Here is a 25573-nt window from a genome sequence, read left to right as displayed (position 1 = left end):
TAGTAAGACCCTCAATAACTTAATGAGGCCCTTTTTAAAAATAAACTTTAAAAGGCTCTGGGTTCAAGCCCCATTACCAAAATCAAAAAGGATAGATTTACTACTAAAATCAACTCAGATAGCCAAGCTCATTTAAAATATTCTTAATGTGAAAATTTGTTTTTAGTTTATATTTGGTTTTATGCATAAAATTTTATTTCCAAACCTCAACTTCATTATTTTCAAAAGCTTTTTGCAAAATAGAATGTTCATACTTTTATAAAATTATTTGCAGTATTTTGTGCAATGCAAGTTTATCTATCCATATATTTTAAGAATATTTAAAAATTTAAGACCTATATATAATCATGCATAATGTACCTAAAAATTATCTCACAGTTTAGATAGAGAATATAATTCTAGGTCAGTCAGTCTAAAAAGATTTAAACTGGAACAGTGCTGTATAAAAATAAAACTGGAATGTGAAAAAGTAAGATTTTTTTTATATTCTTGCTAGAGGTAGAAGAAAAATGCCTGAAATACAAAAAGCAAAAAAGATCATGAATTCTTTCTCTTTTCAACCAGCAGATGTCATGTTTGCCAGAGCTCAAGATTATTTTAAGTTATCTTCTTAGTATTAGTGTTTGCTTCACAGATAAGAGTGTATAAACATTATATATGACTGATGATGAAATTATGGAAGAAAATTATACATTTAAAATTGTAAAATATATAAAATATACTTTTAATGGTGGGTTGTAATCATATATCTTATTGAAGTTTAATGTCATAGAAACATACTTGTCCATAGCACCTGGTGCAATATACTGCCCTGTTCCTTCTCCTCCAATTCACAATATTGAAATTGATATTGATAACTTCATAAGTATACGTGGGATGTGTGTGTGTGTGTGTGTGTGTGTGTGTGTGTGTGTGTGTGTGTGTGGTGGTACTGAGGTTCCTGGAAGCCCTTCTATCTCCGGGCTGCACTCCCAGACCTATTTTTATATTTTTATTTGGAAACAGGGTCTCTTAAGCCAGCGAGGCTGGCTTCGAACCTGCGTGATTCTCCTGTCTCCGCCTCCCAAGCGCTGGGATTACAAGCGTGCGCCACCACGCCTGGCTATACATGGGATTTTTAAATACTTTTATTGGTGCATTGTAGTCTCACATCATAATGGCACTCATACTGAAAGTGAAGCACATGTAACAGCAGTTGGTGAGCTTTCCCCCAGCTTTTCACCACTTAATTGATTTCCTCATCACGTCTTATTAAGTAAAATCGGGAAGGTTTTTTTTTTTAATTTCTCCAAAGAAAATTTAGTAAATCGCATGTTCTTGGAAATAAGCAATAATATCTGGATTCATACCTACTCAAAATTACATCTTAGTCAGCATTTACTACTAATTAATACTATTTTTAAGGAGGAAGCCTTTGGAGGATTTATTAAAATTTATCACATTTTAGCAATAATACAATGCATATCTGTATCTGCCCCACTGTTTCATCCCACCTAGAATATGAAGTGAGCTTTGTGATGGGGTGAGAGCCACTGATTTGGGAAGAGTGACTTGCTTAGATATAGACTAAAAAAGTTCAAAGAAATCTCTAGTGTAGATGAAAAATATTAATAAGAAGCAGAAACCAGGTTCTATTCGATGTAGCTTGGGGGTAGAATGCCCCTGTGTTTCATCCCCAGTACTGCAAAAAAAAAAAAAAAATAGGATAAAAATAGCTCAGGTTTGCCAAACCACCTGATATGATCAATGATTGTCCTCTTCTTTCTCTACCTACCTCCTCATTTAATGTTGCACTTATACCACTGGGATAATTAATACTATTTAAACATCATATTAATAATTTTAACCCTTTTAGCTCTGGGACAGTGTAATTATTCAATTAAAAACTTTCTAGCTGGGCGTGGTGGTGCACGTTTGTAATTCCAGCATTCAGGAGGCTGAGACTAGAGGATCACAGTTTGCGGACAGCCTCAGCTACTTATTGAGGCTCTCTGCAACTTAGTGAGACCCTGTTTCAAAATAAAAAATGAAAAATAGGGCAGGGGATGTAGCTCAGAGGTCAAATGCCTCTGGGTTCCATTCCCAGACCCACACACACAAAGAAAACTTTATATTTTTTAATTGTTTGAATCACAGTAAAAATTAATAAATTTTTTTACCATATTTATTTATATCTTCCATTATCATTACCTTTCCCACTCTGTCGCTAAATTTTTTATCTTAGAGACATTCAATTAGTCTATAAAATACTTCAAACCTAATCCATAAAAATTATAATATCTGGCTCACTCAATGCAGATGAAGCTCTTAGAAATATATTGGAAATTCTTTGTAAACATCTGCAATTAAATATGAAGATGATCATGACACTTTACAATAAAATTTGATCAATTTGAAATATTAAAATGAGGGTTAAATTGGAGCTTAGTTTCTTGACTACCTTGAACATAGGTCTCGGATAAATAAATTCAAGTTTCATTATTCACAAGATCTTGATAATTTTTTTGACATTAGGGTCAAGCTGTTTATAACCTTAAAATTATTAATGTAGAGAGGTAATTTTTCAGATTTATGGTAATATATATTTATTATACAATCCAGTTACCTCTTTGGCAGGCAACTAAATGTCCACTCTACAAGGAAACCTACATGCTGAAACACTCTGAATATGATTTCTTTTATTAACCTATCCCCCTTTGCCCCCAGTGCCATTTTCTTGCCCCTGAGAATGTGGCTCTTGTTTTGGGTATGTTGTGGCATTTCAGAATGTATGGTTTTGCATCAGAATAATGTAGGGTATTTAGGATATATCCTGATTCCTGGGCTCTGCCTTTGACATGAATTCATACTCATGCATACTAAATTTGTTAAAACACTATTCTTTCAAATAATAAATATGTTTACAAAGTTATTATATAATTTATAAATAATCAACTCACCCATATTTAACTCATTTTAATCTAAAATTAATTAAGAAATCAAATGCAACTTGAGCATGAACAAACATTTCATCACAACCTACAGATTTAAGAATGAAGGGTACCTCAATGCCTTTCCCTGAAGAAGGACTCATCTAGCCCTGATAAATGGCTATTTAAGTGTTGACTAAACACCTTTACTGAAGGGAGAATCATAGTTTACTGACTAAGTCATTCCTGATTCATTAATAACTGTTAGAATATTTCTAAAGTTAAAATATGTATTTTTCTAGTAGGCAATTTCCAGTTGTCTTATTTCATAGCTCTATTAACATTTAGTATGATCTTCTTCCTCTGGTAGATTTCCAGATCTTAGAAAACTCAATGCAAAGTACCTCCTATTGTAACTTTGCTACCTGCTCTTTTAAAATATTACATTCATTTTTTTTCAAGAAAGCACTACTCAGAACTGAGCCTAATATCCATTGTGTTTCCTCCTTAGTTAAATAATAAAGACAACTTTCAACCCCCATGTAGTAGAAATATCATTAGATTTTTACCTCCCCAAATCAGCCTAGCTACAACTTCTAATGAAGCATGCTATATTTATATTACTCACCTAACCAGCACAGTAATCAATGTGCAGGTATTGGGTGTATTTCATTTTCTTCATTGTTGGTTTGGTTTGTGTATTTTATTTTTCAGTACTTGGAATTGAATGCAAGGCCTCATACTTGCTAGTCAAGAGCTCTAGCACTGTGCTATACTCCTGGCCCTGGATGCTTATTTTATTTAAAATTCCTAATTATTTATCTCATCTTCTACTAAATTTACCCCCTACATTTTATTTTGAAAAATGTAATTTTGAATGTAAATTTTCAAGAATACACTGGGTGCTGATTCTTTCATTCACTGTGTTGTTTCTCTCTTATCTACACATTTCCCTTATGTGTTCTAAACATAATTTGTACTATTATTTAGTAATAAGTAAATATAACAGGAAGTATAAGCGAAGAATAAATATTTTGGCTCCTTTCTAGAAATCTTCTATGCAAGATTCTTTGTATATGATTGGTAATCCATTTGCAATTCAACTTAGTCACAGAATATTTTTTTAAATACACACATGTTGACATAGGGAATTTTGCCAAGTGTTCCTAGACTTTAGAAAATTAATTCTGTGTACTTAACTTTGCTAGTAAATCTACCAAACATTGAATTCGGTTTATATGACATTATTTGTTAAACTCTTCAGGGTAATAGAGACCATTTTTTCCCATCTTAGTGTTCAATATCCATCCTTTAATCACCTGTTATAAATTTATTTTGAATCAATTTTTCCATACCCCTTAGATGCTAGTGACTGATAACTAAGAGATACACAAAACCAAGTACATAGGGAGAAACCTGGGGAAACAATTAATCTAATTGACTATCAAAATCAGAAAAGATGTTGAATGACTAATGATGCATGTACAACTTTTCAACTTATCTGGTGACAATTGCAGAGAATTACATTGGTATTTGAAAAGTGTGAGAAAACGTAAGCATTTTCCATAAAAATAAGATCATACCTCCTCATTCACTGTATGCCTCATGTTTAGCAGAGTACCAGACACTTACAGGCTTTCATTAAATTACTGAATTGTTACATAAATGTATTATTGGTAACAAAACTTTAAATTTCAGAATATTGAGACTTTGAATCTGTAATTCCAAATAATCTGCACATTAAAGAAATTGGAAAAAAGGACCCTGAAATCTAAGATGGTTTGTTTATGCTCTCTTCATTGTATGGACACCAAATGGAATTTCCTTTTATATTGACCAAGGTTCTTCTTTTAGTGTTAAGTTTTGGGTTTATATATTGAACAACAATTAGAGAGAAATTTTCCAAAGTAATGACATTTATTTGGAAATAGCAAAGCATTGCAATAAGAATGCACACGCCATAGTAAACAAGAAGTATGTTCAAGGAAGGTGAGGCAAAGGTTAGTTTTTGACTGCAACATGAGGAAGAGGACATAAGATAGTTTGTAACAATATCTTGCCTACAGGAATCAATGACCAGAGTGACCTCTGACCAAGATTAAGCAGGCAGTTTTGGGGAAGAGGTCAGAACAGAAATATTTTCTATGTAAGATGGCTGTGGTCCATATGTGAGGTTGCAATTCTAGCAGAGGCCACTGTGAATGTTGTGAAAAGCATGTGTGTGACCTCCTTTTTTATACACTCATTTGTACTTATTGACTGAGTGGTAAGTGTTTGATAAAAGTGACTGTTTTGATTTTAACAACCGTCACAGCCTTATGTTTATTGAATAGGCCACTAACAACTCAAACACAAGGTTTACTTAACGTTATTTTATTTTAGGAAAGTTGAGCATCCATTTCCTAATGCACTTCTTTGGACATCTAGGATACATGTGTTTTGTTCTCTCTCTCTCTCTCTCTTCTCTCTCTCTCTCTCTCTCTCTCTCCCTCTCTCTCTCCCTCCCTCCCTCCCTCCGCCCCTCCCTCCCTCCCTCACTTTTATTTGTACTGGGATTGAACCAAAAGGCATCCTATCTCCAGGCACACCCCCAGCCTTATTTTATTTTTAGTTTTGAAACAAGGTCTTGGTAAGTAGCTGAGGGCCTTGCAAAATTGCAGAGACTAACCTAGAACTGCAATCTTCTTGTCTTAGCATCCCAAGTACTGAGATTACAGTTGTGTGTCACTGCACCTGGCTACATTTTTTGTTTTCTTTCTATTCATTGGTTGCTCCATCTCAGGTTCTTATCTCATCCCATAACTCCAAACCTTCAATTGGCCTAGTACTCAGACCAACGTCTTTTCTGTCCACTCACACTCTCTGGGTGGACTTAACCCACTCACAGTTTTAAATTTAAATTTTATCTTTATGCTATGATTAGCAAAGCTATATCTCCAATCTTGACAACATTGGTATTCCAGACCAGTTATATCCTACTGCATACTTCATGTCTCCACCTCAATCAATCACATTGTTCACAAATTATTTCCTGATCCTATCATAGGTTTCTATTTCAGTTGATGGAAATTAGACTTCTTGAGTATCTCAGGCCTGAAACCTTGGAATCACCCTTGATTCTTCTTCTTACATTGCTCATCCAATCAGCCCCTCCTGCATGCTAGAAAATTGAATAGATTTAAATAATAGGACTTTTTTAAATAAAACAAGTTTTTATGAAACATGGAGTATAAAGAAAGTGATAATATAACCAAAGAAAAGATTAAGGATATTTAAAATCTAATACATCACCATTCACGTTTCAACACACTTTCTATTTTCAGGAAAGGCCTATGCCCCCGAATTCTACTACGATACCTACAATCCTGTGTGGCAGAACAGACACCGCGTGTACTCCTACAGTCTACAGTGGACGCAGATGAACCCTGATGCAGTTGATCGGATTGTTGCATACCGGTTAGGTATTCGTCAGGTAAGAAATGTAAACAGTGCTTTTCATCTTTGTAATGTCCTGTGAAGAATTTGTTACTATAATTTTTCTAACTGTGTTGCATGAATTTTAGAATATATTTTTGAATTGAAGATAACCATACTTTATACAAATTACTCTGAATTGCTTAGAAATCTTTGACATTAACTTTTGCATTTTCTACTTCAGCATCAAACACAGTAAGGTGACTTCCTTTGAGCCTTCTGAAATTTTTCATCACTAGATATGCTTGAGAAAATATAGGGTATAGTTGCCATGCAAGGAACTTAAAGATGTGCTGACACTTACCTACATAATCATTTGCCTTGTTTCCTAAGGAGCTGAAAGTCTTCCATATCTTTACTTGAAAGACTTAAGATACATACAGAATGTTGTAAAGGTTCATTTAGTATGCATGGAGAATATAACGTCTTAGTAAAATGAGAAAAGATAATAAAGGATGGCCATGTGTGGTGGTACACATTTGTAATCCCAGCATTTGGGAGGCTGAGGTAGAAGGATCACCTTTTGCAGCCAGATTCAGCTACTTAGTGATGTCCTTTGTAACTCAGTGAGACCCCTTTTCAAAATAAAGAATAAAAAGTCGGGCTGGGGGTGTAGCTTGGATGTAGAATTCTCCTGAGTTCCATCCCTAGTATCGCAAAAAAAAAGGAAAAATAAATAAAAAATGATGTTTTCCTAAAGTAGCTGAAGATTATAGATTATGTGCAATTTTTTCTTTTCCAGATGAACCACTATGAATCTTACTTGTCTTTGTTGATAGACATGATATTTGTGAAATTAAAATCTAGTTTTTTACAATGTTCATTGCAAGATAGTGGATAATTTGAGTTGACTCCAGCATAATAAAACTTTTTTTAGCATAACGGGACATTTTTGAAGACTCATTTGATTATTACATAATTAGCTCTCTCTTACAATGTCCTATTATCTGTAGGTCTTTAAAGTGCATGTTCAACTTCCTCAGCTACATCAGAGAGTAACATTTTTAGCAGGGACATTATAAAGGACAACATTGTTTTAGAAAAAATTCATCACCTTCCATCAGCTCATGCAGCTGTATGAGTCATTCTTCCTCTTTATCTTCCTCACAAAGTTATAATAAAAGACCTTGTGATGCTAGGCATAGTGGTGCACACCTGTAATCCTAGTACTTGAGAGGTTCAAACAGGAGGATCACAGTTAAAAAGTCAGCTTCATCATCTTAGTGAGACCCTGTTGCAAACTAAAAAGTAAAACAGGAATGGGGATGTGGCTCAGAGGTAGAACGCCCTTGATTTTAATTCTACAACAAGCACAACAACAACCACCTTGTGGGAAAATCAATCAAATTAAGCTACATTATAAATTGAGTATTCTTAGTCTCCCTGATTAATAATCTTATAGAAATAGTGAAAGGGATTTCCCTAGTGAAAACATCTGGTGTTTGATAATTTCTACTTTCTTATCTAAGTGCTCAAAGGCCATTGATCCTGCAGACCACAATGGATCTTTGGCTCCTGACTAAATCCTAAATCCATATCAATCTCATTTGTTCATTTGTTCTCCTTGTTCTAAATGGATACATTTCTTGGGTAAGGAAGATAAAATAACAACAAAATATCAGGCTACCATTTCTTTTTTCACCTCAGTCAATATATTTATTCTTTTTTTTCTTTTCTTCACGAGTCATGTTTTAAAATCTTTGTTTTGGAACATCTTGATATATTCTTGACTTTTCACACCTGAAACTCTTTTTACAAGTCTTTACTACATTGTTTGATCATTCACATTCATCTTTTTTGAAACCTATGTGTGTAAATATATGTGTTTGTTTATGTGTGTTTGTGTATTTAAATCTAAGAATGTAAGACTGTGCTATTTGTACAAATAAATTATTTTCATTAGATCTTTTACTACCTTTTGTCATAGGCTTATTTCCATTGGTAGATTTAAATTTTATCTTAAGTTTCTTACTGTCTTCCTCCATTATATTTTCCTTCTTTTTTTTTTTAATTGGTGCATTGTAGTCATACATCTTAATGGGATACAAGATGGTGGAGGTATACAGGCACACATCACCCAGTTATCCCTCCCCAATTCCTGCCCCATTCCCTCCCCCTCCCTCCTTCTCATGCTTAGCTTAGTGATTGACTTTTATATGTTTGTTAAAGTATATCATGTGCATTAGAGTATTTCCCTCTTCTCCCTCCAATACCTTCAGGTCTTCTTATTTGCTCATCTATACAATCTCCTTCTTCATCTAGAGTTCTTCTTATGACCAATTTCTTCCCAGCTTTCATATATATTAGGGAGGCATCCGATTTCTTATTTTTTGTGATTGACTAATCTCACTTAGCATATTCTTCCAGTTCCATCCATTTCCCTGTAAATTATGTAATTGTGTTTTTCTTTATGGCTGAGTAAAATTCCATTGTGTACATATCTCACAGTTTTGTAATCCATTCATCTGTTGGTGGACATCTTGGCAATGGTGAATTGTGCAGCTATGAACATAGATACATGCTTCTTCTGGGCCTATCTAAGCATGATAAGCCAGACAGTGTCCTGTAAGTTGAAGATGACAGCACCTCTCCAGCACTGGAGTATGCAAAGGAATATGTTCTATTTTGTCCTACAGGCTATAGGCTCTTGTATAGGGCACTCCTCACACAAACATTTCTGGAAATTATTATACTAGTCAGCAAGGCAGAGTAAGGATTTCTTAAAAATTAGGAGCTTAATATAGCACATATTTTAATTTTATTTAATGAACCACAGGCATTAGTCCCAAATTTTTCCTCAGTATTAATTTTCACATAATAACTTATAGACAATTTTTTCATTCTTTCTTATTTTTATTTCAAACCTACTATTCTCCTTAAGTTCCATTTTGATGATTCAGATTTTTTTCTTTCACTTTCATTTTTAGATTAGCCCCATCTTCATTTCATCAGTAAATCTGCTGCTAATACTATTTTTTTTTAGGTTGTCTGAGATGCATGCTATCCACTGGAGGAAAACGTATATCAGGCATTGTAAGCAATGGTCTGAAAAATAAATATTTTTCCTTACTAAAAAGAAATATTTGGGTACATAAGAGAAAGAATACTATTGTTAGACTGTTCTGCCAACGTGAATAGGAAAGTGATGTCTGTAGATACAGTGTAAAAAGAAAAAGGTGTGTACATACTTCTCTTTTCCACTACCACAGTCGCTGCATTTAAACCTCACATGAAGAGTGTTAATATGCAAAATAGCCTCAATAATCAATATTTCTTTTGAAGATCTACTTTTATCCAAAAATTTAGGATGACAGGACAAAAGCATTTTATACATGATTAAATTAATATAGTACCCTTGAAATTTTGTCTGCTTAATAATAGGGAATAAAAGTACTACTATAAATTTCTTTTTCTACATAATCTTAGAAAATATAAATGCCTTGCTTCCATCTATGTACATTTAGATATCGACATTGTCTTATGACATAATAAGATATCAGCATTTTAAAAGATCACTCTTGAATTCTTATTTGATTACTCCTTTAATAAAGATTTTATGTTACATGCATATAGCCTTTTTTGTCCCAGTACTTGGGAGGCTGAGACACTTGGATCACAAGTCTGTGGCCCTTTTTATTTTCTGTTGTGAAACAGGTTATCACTGAGTTACTGAAGGCCTCCCTAAGTTGCTAAGGCTGGTCTCAAACCTGTGATCCTCTTCTTTCAGCCTCCCAAGTACTGAGATTACAAGGATGCACCACTCTGCCCACTAATTATAAAGATCCAATTTTGTTTTTAATCCATAAACCTTAGAAAACTTATTACCTATTATTAAATTAAATATTAGTTTAACATTATTGTTTTGTTATTAAATTCTTATCTGGATGAAGTTGATCAACTAAACCAAGCATTCTTTTCATCTTTCTATTAATGTTAGCTAATTTGTTTGGTTAAACTATAGAGTGTATAATTAAATGTTATGAAGAGCATCATCTCAAAATTTGAATATTGGCTTATTTACTTTTGTTGTAAAATGTTCCAGGGTAGCTGGGAAAAAGCACTGACAGCCTATAATCACTGCTTTGAGAGACTTAAAAATAACAAATGCATCAAACATGAAAAGGCAAGAAATTAATTTGTGGAAAAAGTCCCCCCCCCCCAGCCACCGATTTAAATGTCCTTAAGTTATACTTTTTCAGGCTCAACTAAGCAATTGTTTAATCCTCTGAGACAGCTACTAGCCTCCAATTATTTGCCTCATTTATTGCTTAAGAAGAAAGTGAAAAAGGTTATTTAAATATAGGCTTTCTTTGGTATCGAAGGAATTAAGAACAAAAACAAAGATTATACCAAATAACACAAACATCATTTGAACCTGTTTTAAATATATGCAGTTATAATTCCTACTAAAATAGAGAATTTTAGATTTTTATACAGTTTACTTTATATTCTGGCATGTAGACGCACAATGAGTCTGACTGTTTGACTGTCATCTTTGAGAAGTAGGATATGTTATTGAATACAATTTGTTAATTGCCCCATTCCTGAATTCTTGAGCTATGATATATTAAAATATAAAATAATATTGATGGCCAGGTATCATATTAATATGTTCACCCATTCAATCAATAAAATTTGAGTAAATTAACTATTTACTAATTACCAGGTATTAAAAAATGATGCATTGTCCTCAGTATCTTGTTAAAAAGTGATATAATAGAAATGTTTACAAAATGCCATTGAAATAGGTTTGGGGGCAGTTTCTATAGTCTGGTAATGGACTAAAACATAAAAAACTTTGTTAGTTTTTTAGTTTTATTCCCAAGTTTTCTTTTTTAAGACACTATCACTTATCAAACAATCACTAATCAAAAAATATCTTGCTATAATTATTAGATGAAATTTTATAAGTTTCATAATTATTCATAGACATTATTATAAAGACTGAGCTATTGCTTATTTTTTCTGACAGTTAAAAGTTATCTTAGTAAATATTTTATTGCTTATTTTTCACTAAAGGCTTAGGCTTATTATAATAGATCATAGTAAATATTTTTATGAATGTAATATGTATAAATGACAATGTGCTTGATATTTGTACTTATCTTTATTGCTTAGTACCAAGTTTAATATGTTTGCTGAAGCAGTAGAAGAATATAAAGAGTTCAATATAATCATTTGTATGGAATGACTTTCTCATACTTTAGCAAATAGTATGTAGTATCATTGTCTATGGTACAGTTTACTGATGCTAAAGGAAATGGTAGAGTGAGAAAGAAATAAATTGGAATAATATATGTGCTATATTTAAGCCACCTGGAAAGAGTTTGTTCAGAGAGACATATGAAAGCATTTGACATGGGATGTTTAATGCCATTCCAGAGAAATTTGTGGAGATTTAATAAATAGCCTTTTTATATGGTATTAAGTCATGAATAAAGTGATGTCTTTTATAGATTTTATGAATTTCAAGTGTACTCATATTTTCCAATATGGACTTACTATGTTTGAGTGATAGAGGAACATAAAATATGCTCTTACTCTAGCTAAGAGCATAATGTTTGAACCATGAACACTTGTTCATCAAATGTGTAAATTTTCAGGTCAGAAGCATTGAACATGAGATTTAAAGTTGACAGAAATGTGAAGACATAAATTTACCATGCGCATATAGTAATAGAATCGCTTCCAGTTAAAATCAAAGAGCTCAATAGAAAAATCTGATTTTTAAGAAAAACTAAGAAAAAACTCTATGAATGTCTGTGTATTAGAGAGTATAATATTTGTATTTTAAGCAGAACTGTGAATGACTAAAATGTCCTAAATATTTAAAATATCAGACATTTTTTACTAATAAATTAATGTTTTAATCTAAAGTAGTACATTTAAGATTAAATGGGGATGGGTTAAAAAAAAAAAAGATTGCATGTGTTTTAATGTTATTCTGAAGTCACCTAACTACAATCTAATTAAATTGACCTGTGTTATGCTGGTGGCCACTTGAATCAATATTTTACTAGGGAATTGAAGTCTGATATACATATTACTCAAATGAAAGAAAATGTGTTAACTGTCCAAACTGTTTCCTTTACTTAAGACTATAAACATAGAGTTAATATAAATTTTAATAATTTGATCCATGTCAAAGAAACTATGTAATAGGCTGATATCTGTTCAGTGTATTATATGACTAGAAGGGGGGAAATCATTAAAAAAAAAAACAGCCATTCATTCAACTATAATAAAGAAAAAATGAAAGTACCAGAACCTGAAATGGAGTTTTAATTAACTTCTGTATGATGTTTGTTTTCAGGTTACATACTGTATCAAATAAACTAAACACTTTTTTTTTTTTGCCTTAGAGCAATAGTTCTCAAACTTCACTGTCGAACAGAATTATCTAAAGGGTTTGTTAAGCCAATTGCTGATTTAGTGGATACGTGGTAGAACCCAGTTTGTATTTCTGACAACTTCCTACAGATGTTTCAGTGCCTCATTATGACAACTGTTTTATTGTGTCATACTGTCCTTAAAAGAATGAGATCAGATTCCACTTTTATCTCTTTCATGGTCTCAATATGAAAACTAACATTCTTGTAGTATCTCAGTATGAAAAAACATAACTATGAAATACTGTTTCAAGCACAATGGTTAACATAAAGTATTCCAAAACCATTTGTGCAATAAATTATCTTGAATTTACAAGGTAATTGGATGACTATTGATTTTCTACCAGGAAGATACATCTCCCTGTTTTGCTTAGATTGATACATTTTGAACATTAATGATTATTAAAATATCAAGTTTTAAAGTTTACCTGAAAGACTAAGAACTATTCCAAATATAAGAATTCTCTTAGCCAGGCCTGGTGGCGCATGATTGTAATCCCAGCATTCAGGAGGGTGAGACTGGAGGATTGTGGTACATGGACAGCCTCAGCTACTTAGTGAGGCCCTTTAAAACCTAGTGAGACTCTGTTTCTAATTAAAGAATAAAAAAATAGGACAAGGGTTATAGCTCAGAGGTCGAATGCCCCTGGGTTCCAGCCTCAGACCCACACATACATACATAGTTCTTTAGGTTTATGTTCTTATGTATTTTGAAGGCTATTTATAAAAAATCTTAATGAGCTATTTAAAGTCCCTTAATTGTGATAAGCATAAACCAAAATTTGCACTTGGAGGTTTCCTGATAGGTCATCCAGTGCTTTACTAAGTAGTGTATTTAACCCTACATCACAAGGTTAAGTAGAAGATGAACATTGAACCTATGACATTTTGTTTGGAATCTGACAAATGTAAGTCAGTTGAATTTCTTCTGAGCCTCCTGCCCTTTTTCTGTATCTTTTTCTTCTTGTAACAGTAGGTATTATCATTTTTGTTTTTCAGTTTCTCATGTGGTTATTACTTTAGGTTTTCTACTTTTTATTTTTATTTGCAGAGAGTCTCACTAAGTAGCTGAGGCTCTCTACAAACCTGGGCTCTCCTGTCTCAGCCTCCCAAGTACTGGGATTACAAGTATATGCCACCAGGACTGGCTTAAAATTACACTTTCTAAAAAAAATTAACCCGGAAAGATTTTTTGAAATAACAGTTTAACATTTGAATTTTCCCCTACACTATCTCCTTTATAATTTTATATTAACTTTTTCTCAAATTAAGAGTTATTTTAAGCTCTTTTTATGTATTAGTATAAATAATTGCTACCATATCAAGTGTATTTGGGAAAGACCATGATGAAACACACATACTCTTAGCTCGTCTATTTGAAGGAGGCACATAACACTTCTACTCATAGTTCCTTGACCAAGCAAACCCAATGACTTGATTTAAGAACAACAGAGAAAATAAATTCTATCTCCCATGTACCTGAAAGGCATGAAATAACCAAATAATTGAAAGAGCTCAAATTACTACCAAGACTGTCCTTCTGGTCAGCAATATTTGACCAGATATATTAATCCCATCTGCTTGTTTGCTGAAAATATAATTCAGTAAAATCCACTTCTTAGCCTTGTGAGGTGGCACACATATTTGTAATCCCAATGCTTGGGAGACAAAGACAGGAAGATCACAGGTTTCTGATCAGCAAGTTATGAGAATCTCACCCAACTAGCCATACCCTGGTTTAAAATAAAAATAAAATAAGGTTGAGAGTGTAGCTTAAAGGTAAAATGTCCCTAAGCTCTAAATCCAGTATCAAAAAAAGAAGAAAAAGAAAGAGAAAAAATTTACTTGTTAAGTGTACTTCTAGAACATTAAAAAAAAGAACATCAAAGATTTGATTACAGCTGGGCTTGGTGGTGCACGCTTGTAATTCTAGCATTTGGGAGGCTGAGACAGGAGGATCGCTGTTTTGAGGATAGCTTCAGCTACTACTCAGTGAGGCTCTTTGCAACTCAGTGAGACCCTGTTTCAAAATAAAGACTAAAAAAAATAGGGTTGGTGAGGGGGAATGTAGCTTAGAGGTAGAATGTCCCCGGGTTCCATCTCCAGTACCACAAAAAGAAAAAAATTATTACAATGTTTTACAATTTTTTTTGGTGGTATTGGGGTTCCTGGAAACCCCTCTACCTCCAGGCTACACTCCCAGATACCTACTTTTATATTTTTATTTGGAAACAGGGTCTCTTAAGCCAGCAAGGCTAGCTTAGAACTTGCGCCATCCTCCTGGCTCCGCTTCCCAAGCGAGGGGATTAGAAGCATGCGCCACCACGCCCAGCAAAGTTTTACAATTTACTTCAACTAACTGTAACATTCCTAAAGATCTCAAGGAAAATTAACAAGTGGCTTATGAATGACTGAGTTAAGAAATAAATTATTAAATAAATGCCCGTGGCTTCGTATAATCTATGTTTAAAAAACAATAAAGTTCAACACCTGCTCCTGTAAAAAATTCACCAAAGCCATAATGTTCTTTGATTCTTCTTTTGTATTTAGCTGTTGCTTACTGGTCGATATATATGTAATAAAACATAACTAGATGAAAAAAAAAAAGTCTGTGATCTCAAGGAGCTTAATATTCTACCAGAGAGCAGACAAAAAAAATTAATAGAATAATTTCAGTAAGTTATGTAACAGAGAAGCAATGGGGTGAAACTGGTGTCATTAAAATTCCTTCTGTGTCCAGAATGAGTGAAGATCTGAGCATATATAGCAAAAGGCTGGCCTTTATTTTTCCTATGTTTTCATTGTTTTGAGACCATTTTCAAAACATATTGATGGGAAGTGGGTTTCTAGTGGGTTTTTAGTTCAATCTGGGGGAAAGAGGGATCTAATTATAGATAATCAGGCACATTAACTAAAGTGAGGCCATGATACCTGCTTCCAAATATATTACCATTTTACTTTTAAAAAGTATATGACGTAGGCCGGGCGGTGGCACACACTTGTAATCCCGGCGCTTGGGTGGCAGAGACAGGAGGATCGCACAGGTTCAAAGCCAGCCGCGTGCGCTGGCTGAGGAGACCCTGTTTCCAAAATTAAAAAAAAAAAAAGTAAAAATAGGTCTGGGAGTGTAGCCCGGAGGTAGAAGGGCTTCCAGGAACCCTAGTACCACCAAAAAAAAAAAAAAAAAAAAAGTATATGAGGTAAAGTAAATGACCTGAAAATTTATTAACTAATGTGAATGAATTATGTTCAGGAATAAGAAAAATATTTCAGATTTGGAACACAGTTTAAATTTATATGTTGTTATATGTCATGTATTGATGATATATAAAAATTTATTGACAGTTTTCGTGATATATCATTTGCATACGGACAATCTGTCAACTAATAAGAACTTAGGAGATTCTAAAAGGCATTGTCATGGAGGCAAAAAATCATCCACTGAAGAGGTTGAGATAAACATTGCAGTCATAACTGCATTTTCTTGCCCAATGAAATACTTATTTTGAAATTTCTGTACAAATAATCAAAAAGTTAAATGGAATAAAATGATCCCAAATAGTTCCAAAAATTTGGCCAGAGTATAGTGTTCCGTGACGCTGAAGGAAAGGAGACCAAAGATAAAATTTCAAAGGGAAAAGTTGTCCAAGTCAGCACATAGAACGCTAAAACTCAACAACTGGAGCTTTCACTATCTCAGTCTCATTTTGATCAGATGTCCATATCACTGTAAATGCCTTTTTAAAATACTCTTTTGATGCATTATAATTTATATTTTAGTGAGGTTCAAAGTCAAACAGAGAAACATATTTATGAGTCAGTGTGTTTCCCTTCAGTTCCTGCCTTTTTAAAAAATATGCATTTAGTTTCTGAAATTTCGATAAGGATTTTACTGCTCTGAATTTTTTTAGCTTACATTTTATAATATGCACCAGAAATTATAAAGCATCATTTTGGCTTTGTTGATGATATGATAGTAGTGTGGCAATATCTGTGGGGTTTGTTTGTGGAAACTGGTGGCTCATGGCGTTCTTCCTGATGCCTTTAAATCTCTGCTCAATATTCTACATCCATGGACAAACACATGCCCCCCACTCTAAGCAAAAGAAAAGACAGTAACAGCCATACAGTATACTCAGAGAAAAATGCCTTTCTTGTGAAACTTTCCTTAGGAAGAAGTACTGTACACAAAATTTTAAAAATCTACTGCTCTATCAGGTAGTAAAATATGTTTTTTGGGATAGAATACAGCAGTTAATGGAGTAAAGAGTAATATTACTGTTATGAAATAGTAAAGTCAGGAAATATCCCTCTGAGATGTTGGAATTTGAGTAAAAGCATGAATGATAAATGAGTCACAGTCAGGTTGTGTGGTGCATACCTGTAATCCTAGTACTTGGAAGGCTCAGATAGGAAAATCACAGGTTCAAAACCAGCCTCAGCAATTTAGCTATAATCTCACCAATCGAGTGAAATCCTATTTCAAAATAAAAAAAATATAAAAATAGTTGGAGGTGTAGCTTGGAAGTAGAATGCCTCCAAGTTCAATTCCAAAGAAAGAAAGAAAGAAGAGAAAGAAAGAAAGAAAGAAAGAAAGAAAGAAAGAAAGAAAGAAAGAAAGAAGAAAGAAAGAAGAGAGAAATAGGAGTTACAAATAATTGAGCTAGGAGATGAAACAGCATGTAAAGAGGTCATAGGGAAATAAACCCACATGTAAATTATATGTTTAATACTTATTTCTATAGGCACAATGGTTTTAAAAATCTATAGGAAAATTAGAGTAGCCTCTTATAAGAATGGAGGTTTAAATCCAAAAATTTAGTGTCAATAGTTATAATAATACAAAGGCCAACACAGGAGAATTGAGCAGTTTGCAGATAAGATGTGTTCTCAGTTCTCAGTGTGAGAGGACTGATGAAGTATTGGTTATGTAGGAGATAAAAATGCAGAATCCACAGCTGATTTGCTAGGAACTAAGAGGAGAAAAGAATAAAATTACATATTTAATTGGGATTGCTTGTAATGGTGTAAAATGGAGCCACAGGTTCTTGGTCTTAGCTAATTTAGAAAAAAATAGCCAGACCTATTCTGCTGTAAACTTAAGCATTTTTATTATTACAAAGGTAGAAAGATGGGACAGAGAATTATAAAGCACTAGATCATAGGAATATAGTGAAGTGCCTTGAAAATAAGACACTGAAGGTTTTGGATATAGAACAGTTTTTACTAAAATTTATTCCATCTTGTTTAACCAATAGTCTTCCTGACCAGACTAGGTGTAGATCCGCCCATTATCCCCTGTACAAGCCTTTTGATATGATTATGAGGATCTACCATCTCCCACCCTGGTAAGTCTTTCCATTTGCTCCTGACATAATGCAGGAGATCTGCCCTCATCTCCAATGCAAGCACAAGCCTTTGTTAAAACCTAGATGTATTACTTGATTAACAAACTCAGGGGTCACATGGTAACTGCCTTCTTTGAGGAAGGCTTGCCCTATCCTCCCATTGTATTGGAAAGTTTTAGCCTGCTAGAAGTTATTTATGATATAAGCTTGTCTTTAAAATATGAAGACTACACCTTTTTGTGTAAGAGCTGCCCCCCAACTCCTACCTGAGTGCCTGTACAGCACCTAGACTGACTACTTCTATATTTGAAATTAATACCAAAGCTATTTTTCAATGCATTTTCAAATTAGTACCAAAGCCATTTCCCAATACCAGCACATTGCTCAATGAGGGACAATCAGGCCTGAGTTTTTAATAGTATCACTCAGTACATCTAGGTAAAATCACAATGTTTTGTGAGGAAGGACAAAATGTCGTCCTTCTGATTCAGAAACTGGTATATCTTTCAACTGAGTAACTGACTCTATACAATAGCTCAGTGCTTGCCTAGACTCTGCTGAGAAGATTACAGTGATCTAAACAAGGAAAGTTATCTCCATTGATGGAGTTGTTATAAAAGTTAAATCATCTGTTAGATTTATAAAAAGCAGAGTTCTAGCTACAAATAGCAAGTGAATATCATGTCTGCTGTAACTCTCAGCAAATTTACAATAGTGAAATTTTACAATGCCTTAAACAAAACATGTGTACACAAAGTAATAATCTTTTGTCTTTTATGGCTTTACTAAAAATAATCATGATTAGTTTTATTTCGTAAAACCTGGCTATGGGCCCAGCATAGTGGTACATACCTGTAATCTCAGCTGGTCTGGAGACTGAGACAGGAGGATTAGATGTACAAGGCCAGCCTGAGCAATTTATTGAGACCTTGTCTCAAAGTAAAATGTTTGGAAAGGGTTAGGTATTATGGTTTAAACTGTTATGGTTTGGGGGAACTGTTCACGGCTCCTGGAAACTGTTCCCATAAAGGAGGGTCCTTGTCCAGACATAGGATTGATGTACACTAATCTGAACTCTTGCTGAAGACTTAAATGAGTTTATTATTACAAAGATAGAAATAAAGAATACAGTTACAGCCCTATACTATCACAGAATAGCATAAGGGGCTGGCCCAAAATGAAGTCACCAGAGTTCAAAATATAAAACAGCTTTTTATAGATACAAAGTCCCCCATCTTACTCTACCACATAATACTATGACCTAGGTGTAAGTCTGCCCCTTAACTCCTTGCAGACCTCTTTTGTTAAAAGCCTAGGTTTATTTTGTTAAGACCAGAATGATTCACAAGGTCAAGGGCCACATGGTATGCCGAAAGCCAACTTAGTCCAATTGGGGCGAAAGTCCACTTGCGGTCGAGAATCTCAGCAAAGATGGGGAAGGATAGAGTGAAATACTGCAGCCTCTTATCTGCAGCAATTCTTTCCCTTCTAGGGACTAAATTTCTTTAAGTCCCTAGTGACGGCGCTTTTGGAAAGAACCTGATATGGACAAGAGCCTTTTGAGCTAATGACACTTTATTACAAGAACCCCCCAAAATTTATACCCTTCACCAGTAAAGTTAATAATAAGAGAAAAGGAGGTGAATGCAATCACTGTGAAACAATAGTGAATAACATGTAAACAAAGGTAAAAAGGGCTGGTCTGGGCTTTTGGCTTTCAAGAGATTAACTCTGGATCTTCTCCCGGATCTTGCAGACAGGCAGTCCCAAAGGTCAATCTTCCAGAGGGAACGGGCATGCCCAGGGGTTGGAGGCCTCTCAGGGATTCTTCTTTGACTTTTTTGGAACTTTCCATCTTTAGGGCTCAGTCCGTATGGCAAGTGTGGGGAGATGTGGTGATTCAGGTGGATGTGATAGAGTTTCTTCAGGTGTTGCCATCTTACCTTCTAAATCTGAAAGCTTAAGCAAACTCACAACACAGTTTGGCAGACAAACACCAGAAATACCATGTAGTTTTTAGATTTAGTTGTCAGATATACTTCCTTAGCTGTGAAACACTTTTCCCCAAACAATAGGCTTATTAGAAACCTATTCATCTTATAAATAATCCATATTCCTGTCCCAGACCCTTTGCAATATCCTTTCCTGGGCCACGTGGCGCCCCTCCCATCTCGGGCAGGGCTCATACTGGGTGTAAAGGTCAAGAATCTTCCTAGCCTTCAGCTCCATTGTATTGGGCAGTATCAGTTGTTCATAAACTGGGTTGCTTTGATGTTACACCCAACGTTTGTCTTCCCTTATCTGGGCAGGATCACAAAGAGAGGTAAATGGAGGCATCAGGTCGCCTCCCCCTCTAGGTTAGTTAGTAATTAGGTTGAAGGTCAGAGATTGAGAGGAAATCTGCGTTTGTAATTACTAACTAGAACGCTACCACTACATCTAATCTCTAAGTTCTTTTACCATCTGAACAAAGCCAAGGGCATTTAGAGGTTTGGACAAATTACCAGAAATTTTATTTTCCACGGACTCAGTTTCTCTCACAGTCCTGATCTTACACCACCGGAGCAATTCATGTGGAGAGTTAAAAGAATCATTATTAAAAGAATAATAGTTATGAAAGAATATCTAAAAGTGCAGAGTACTTTCGGCCAGCGACCACACCTTCTCTCGGGGCTATTTCTCACTTTGAGATTCTGCCTATGGACTGCATGAATAATAATAATGCAGATGCCAAGAGGGCGTGGCTGTTGATGGTATCTGCAATGGTATCTGCTCCCCTTTCACAAAGGTCAATGCCCTCCTCCCCTACTCTTGGGGGAATTTTTATACAAACCTGTTTTTAGAATGTGAAAATCATTTTAACTCCTCTATCCACCTTTACTAATTACTTTTAGTGAGGGTACTTTGCATTATAACAGCTACTTGCCTGCCTGGCAGTAACCAGGCCCTAACTGCTTTTCTTTTTTACTTATCTGAACTCTACTTTCTATAAACCGATTTTTACATATATAGAGGTAGAGCACCCCTGGGGTTTAATCCCCAGTATCCTCAAAACAAAGCAAAGCAAAAGCAAAAACACGTATATGACTATGGCAAAGCTCATTGCTTCTTTCAATACCCAGATTGATTCTGTGTTCATTAAACATCTGTTCTATTTACTCATGAAATAAAAATAAAGTAACTTTGGTCCAAACTATTATTTCATTTTAAATTTAGGAGCACATAATAAACACGCAGTAAATATTTTTCTATTTTTTATTTTTAAGAAATACCCATCTTTTTGTAAGAGAAGTAATTTAGGCAATGTTTTTTTTGGGATAAATAGTCCCGCAGATAAATTACTGAGATCTTCTCAAAAGCACAGAAAATATCATTCCTTCCCAATCTACTTCTCTTTCCACCTGCCTCTTCTATGGTAGACTATCTAAGCTCAGAGTGAACTAAATGTATAATGTTGATACTAAATGTATAATATTAATATTGATCAGATAATATTAATCAGCTATTGATGCTTTTTATTATGACATTAATGTCATCACTAATATAATTTTGAGTCTAATTAATGGTCAATAGTTATTTTTAAATTTTCAATAATTTCATCTATACAGTACTGCATATTTCCCATGCCCACTGTGTAATTGGGAACGTGCATTTAATTCCAATATTTCTATAGCCACTCATTAACTGTGGATCCAAACCAAAGGGAAAATTTGTTTTATTTCTGTTGTCTAATTTTCAAAAATTCTTCTAATAGGATTTTTTTCTTTTTGTCAGTGTGAATCAAAATTTATGACTATGATCTACTCTTGTATCATTTTATATAATTATATAATTAATAACAATATTTTTAGGCTTAATGAGTATTATACATGTTTCTATTTCAATATACTTATGTTTGCCTGAATCTCCAATGTGTGTAATTTAGTGTTCATACATATAATAACCCACACTGGAGTCAATAACTATGAATGAGAAAATTTTCATGCAGCCTCAAAAGAACTTAAATATAAGTGTAAGATTAACTTTGAAAATAGAGTGAGTAAATTTGACAGATGAAAAAAAAAAAGAAACACAAATTTAGCTGTAATTCTAGTACTTGGTAGCATGAAGCAGAAAGATTATGGGTTCAAGGCCAGCCTAAGCAACTTAACATGACACACATCAATTTAGTGGGACCCTATGTCAATTAAAAAATAAAAAATTCTGGGGGTATAGTTGAAAGGTAGAATGCCCCCTAGGTTCAACCCCCAGTACAAAAGAAGAAAGAAAATAAGAAAAGAAGCAAAGGAGGGAGGGAGGGAAGGGAAAGAAGAAAAAAGGAGAGGGAAAATACCGTTCACGCAAAGGTTAGTACTTATATCAAAATGTGAATTTGAAAAAGTTCCATCTACTTGAAAATAGCTTTTTCCAATCCTGAGATTATACCCCGGGAAATTTTCTTGAATACTTGAAATATTTTTGTGAATCTTTATCTGGGTGTTATGGTGCACACTTGTAATCCCAGTACTTGGGAGGCTGAGACAGGAGGATCACAGGTTTGAAGACAGCCTCGACAACTTAGTGAGGCACTCTGTAACTTAGACCCTGTTTTCAAATAAGAAATAAATTAAGGCTGGGGGCTTAGCTCAGAGGTAGAGTGATTCTGGGTTCAATCCCCAGTGCATGTCTGTCTGTCTGTCTGTCTCTCTCTCTCTGTCACACACACACACACACACACACACACACACACACACACACACACACACAATCTTCCAGAGAAAGAACTTAGGTTTTCATCTACAGTATACAATTATGTCACAGAAACTGAATAGATAATATTGTGGAAATTAAATAAAATAAATGGTAATCATATAAGTACAGAAAAAATTCTTCTGGGACACTAAAAACTGGCCTGGTTGTTTAATTTTCATAGGGCTCTCTTGCCTGATCCCTTAATTTGTCTTAAATGAATGGCTCTCGTTCCTCCTCGGAGCTGCAAATGTACATGTTCATTTCCAGGGTTCGCACACAGACTGGCCTGGTAATAGGAGTTTAGAGAGAGTAGCATGCAGCCTTCCAAGTGCAAGAGTGAATTAATAAAAAGTAAGTTACATTGAGGTAGTAAAGTTAGATGTACCAAAGGAGACTGCCTTGAATGATTCTGGACTTTCTTGAGTTTTATGAGAAAGACGATTTATTTAAGAACTGTGTAGATCTACATAGGTTTTCACTATCTGTGGACTTCTTAAATAAAGCATAGTAGTGTGAACACGGAAGGATACTTACTTGTGTTTCCAGTATGTGAAAGATTGAGACAGAAGTAGGTTCAAGGACAGCCTCAACATGTAGTGAGACTCTCAGCAAACTGGGGAGATCCTGTTTCAAAACAAACAAAACAAAGCTAAAAGAGCTGGAGAGTAGCTTGAGGTTTGAGGGTAGAAGGCCTCTAGGTCCAATCCCTAGTACCAAGATAATCTATTTATCTAAATCTCTATCTAAATAATATATAAATATGTAATGGGGTGTGTGTGTGTGTGTGTGTGTGTGTGTGTGTGTGTGTGTGTTGGGGGTGTATCTTCAGTGGTAGAGCATTTGCTAAGCACAAATGAGACTTTCGTTTTGATCTCCAATACCAGAAAAGAAACAGCCCGAAATGAAACAAAAACAACAACAAAAAATATCTGACACGATTAAATGGTGGTAGTTTCATCAAAGCCTTAGGTATGTCCATTACTTCATATTCTTTCATAGTTAGGCCAAATTTTTCTGATTAGCACTTTAGGATTAATGCTAGCATAACAGCCATACACACTGCAATTTCTTTATAAAATATTTGAAATAAAATTTTACAATTTTTATAAATCATTCTTTAAGAAATGTATATATTGAAACAATCATTTGCTATAAACTAATTTTATTAGACTTGACATTTCTTAAAATATTCTTTTTTAGTTGATATAAATCATTATGATTAATTTTCCTTTTGTTTTAATTAATGAATGAAAACTATTATAAGTATTCTACATTGTAGAATAATCAAATCAAAGTAACTAGTATATCCATCATCTTAAATGTTTTATTTCTTTGTCATAAGAATATATAAAAATCCTCATTTTGCTAATTTTCATTATACAATGCATTATTGTTATTAACTATAGTCACCTTGCTCTGCAATAGAACACCAGAACTTATTTCTCCTATTGAACTTTGTACTCATTAAAAAATTATTTTCAATAGTATTTTGGGTTTGACAGTCCTAATTAGGTGAACATACAAAACAAAATGCAATATATGAGGATTTTCAATTTTATTTCAACTTCTAAAAACTGTGGTTTGGAAATAAGGTTATTATACTAAACAGTCAAGTAATACTTAGTTAATAAGCAAAGATACAACCCAAGAAAAAGTGGGAACTGTTTATGACGGAATGAAAATGTCATCCCAAAACACTATATATCACAAATAATGTAGCAGGCACATACATTAGGTTAACAATAAGTTCAGCTAGGTTTTGTTGGGTAAACTTATAAATTATATTGTTTATCTGACATAGTGTCTCTATGAAAAAATTAAGAGAAAAAGGCTTTCTTTGGAAATTGAAGTTCCTTCAGTCCAAGTATAAGATTGATTAGGATTAGAAAATAAACTTTTAAGAGTATCAAAATAAAATTCATTGTTTGGTGGCAGTAAAATATCATAGCATATAAACAAATGTCCTTTTTATAGATAAAAACTATAATAGGCTAACTATGCCCTACCAGTAAAATTAAAGAATTATATTTCTGACAAAGCAATCCTGTACCTTTTTCTCTGGTAAAATCTATTTAAAAAGTCAAATTGTACAATAAAAAAGAGAAACACTGATGAATCTGTATGTTTAATTAGCTCTGTATATAATTCTCCTGTCCTACAGTCTTTGTAGCAAAACAAAGTATTGCTATGCCAAGTAGTGTAAATCTTGAGAAAATGCATATTTTCTCTGCCATAAAATGCTAGATAGTATTACCTTGAACATAAAACTGACTTTTAGTCATTATCAGTTGAGTGTATGAGAATATTATGGCCATATATGAAGCAATAAAAATAGACAAATAGTGAGAAGAAATTCTTGTTGTAAAGCCATATTTGGGAAAAAATAAAAATGTACATTTTGAATATAGTTTCTCCATGTAACAAGGGAGAAAGGAAATGGATTTGGGAAGGGGGAGGATGAAAGTTCCATAGACTTATAAAGTCTGATTTATATTAAAAAGAGATTCGAGGCAGTTATAAAATATAAAGTTTATTTTATTGGTAGATACATAAAAACTTTTTTGTTTCTTCTGTACACATCTACAGTTTTACATTTTTTAATAGTTTTAAATCTGTTTGCAAATTGAGATGCTTTGTGGTCCAAGGTTTAGTGTTGTTGCTAGACAGTGTAATTAGTGATTTTCATGCACATACAGCAGACATTCAGCAGGTTCCATTGTTG

The 25573-nt window shown here is 33.9% G+C and overlaps 1 protein-coding gene across 2 annotated transcripts in view; it reads left to right on the top strand.

The window, feature by feature from the left end:
* Window positions 1-25573, top strand: part of MDGA2 (MAM domain containing glycosylphosphatidylinositol anchor 2) — a gene marked incomplete at both ends in the record, with an annotated part of 848361 nt that overhangs the window by 758240 nt on the left and 64548 nt on the right. For both annotated transcript variants that reach the window (XM_080707341.1, XM_080707342.1), the window contains one exon: window positions 6233-6381. In XM_080707341.1, the coding sequence (XP_080563467.1) occupies window positions 6233-6381 (149 nt within the window). The remainder of the gene's footprint in view (window positions 1-6232; window positions 6382-25573) is intronic.

This window comes from Muscardinus avellanarius (assembly GCF_963383645.1).
Source record: "Muscardinus avellanarius genome assembly, chromosome: 12".
Classification (NCBI taxonomy): domain Eukaryota; kingdom Metazoa; phylum Chordata; class Mammalia; order Rodentia; family Gliridae; genus Muscardinus; species Muscardinus avellanarius.
The sequence above is the reverse complement of the archived record's forward strand: the minus strand, read 5'-3'. Positions and strand labels throughout refer to the sequence as shown.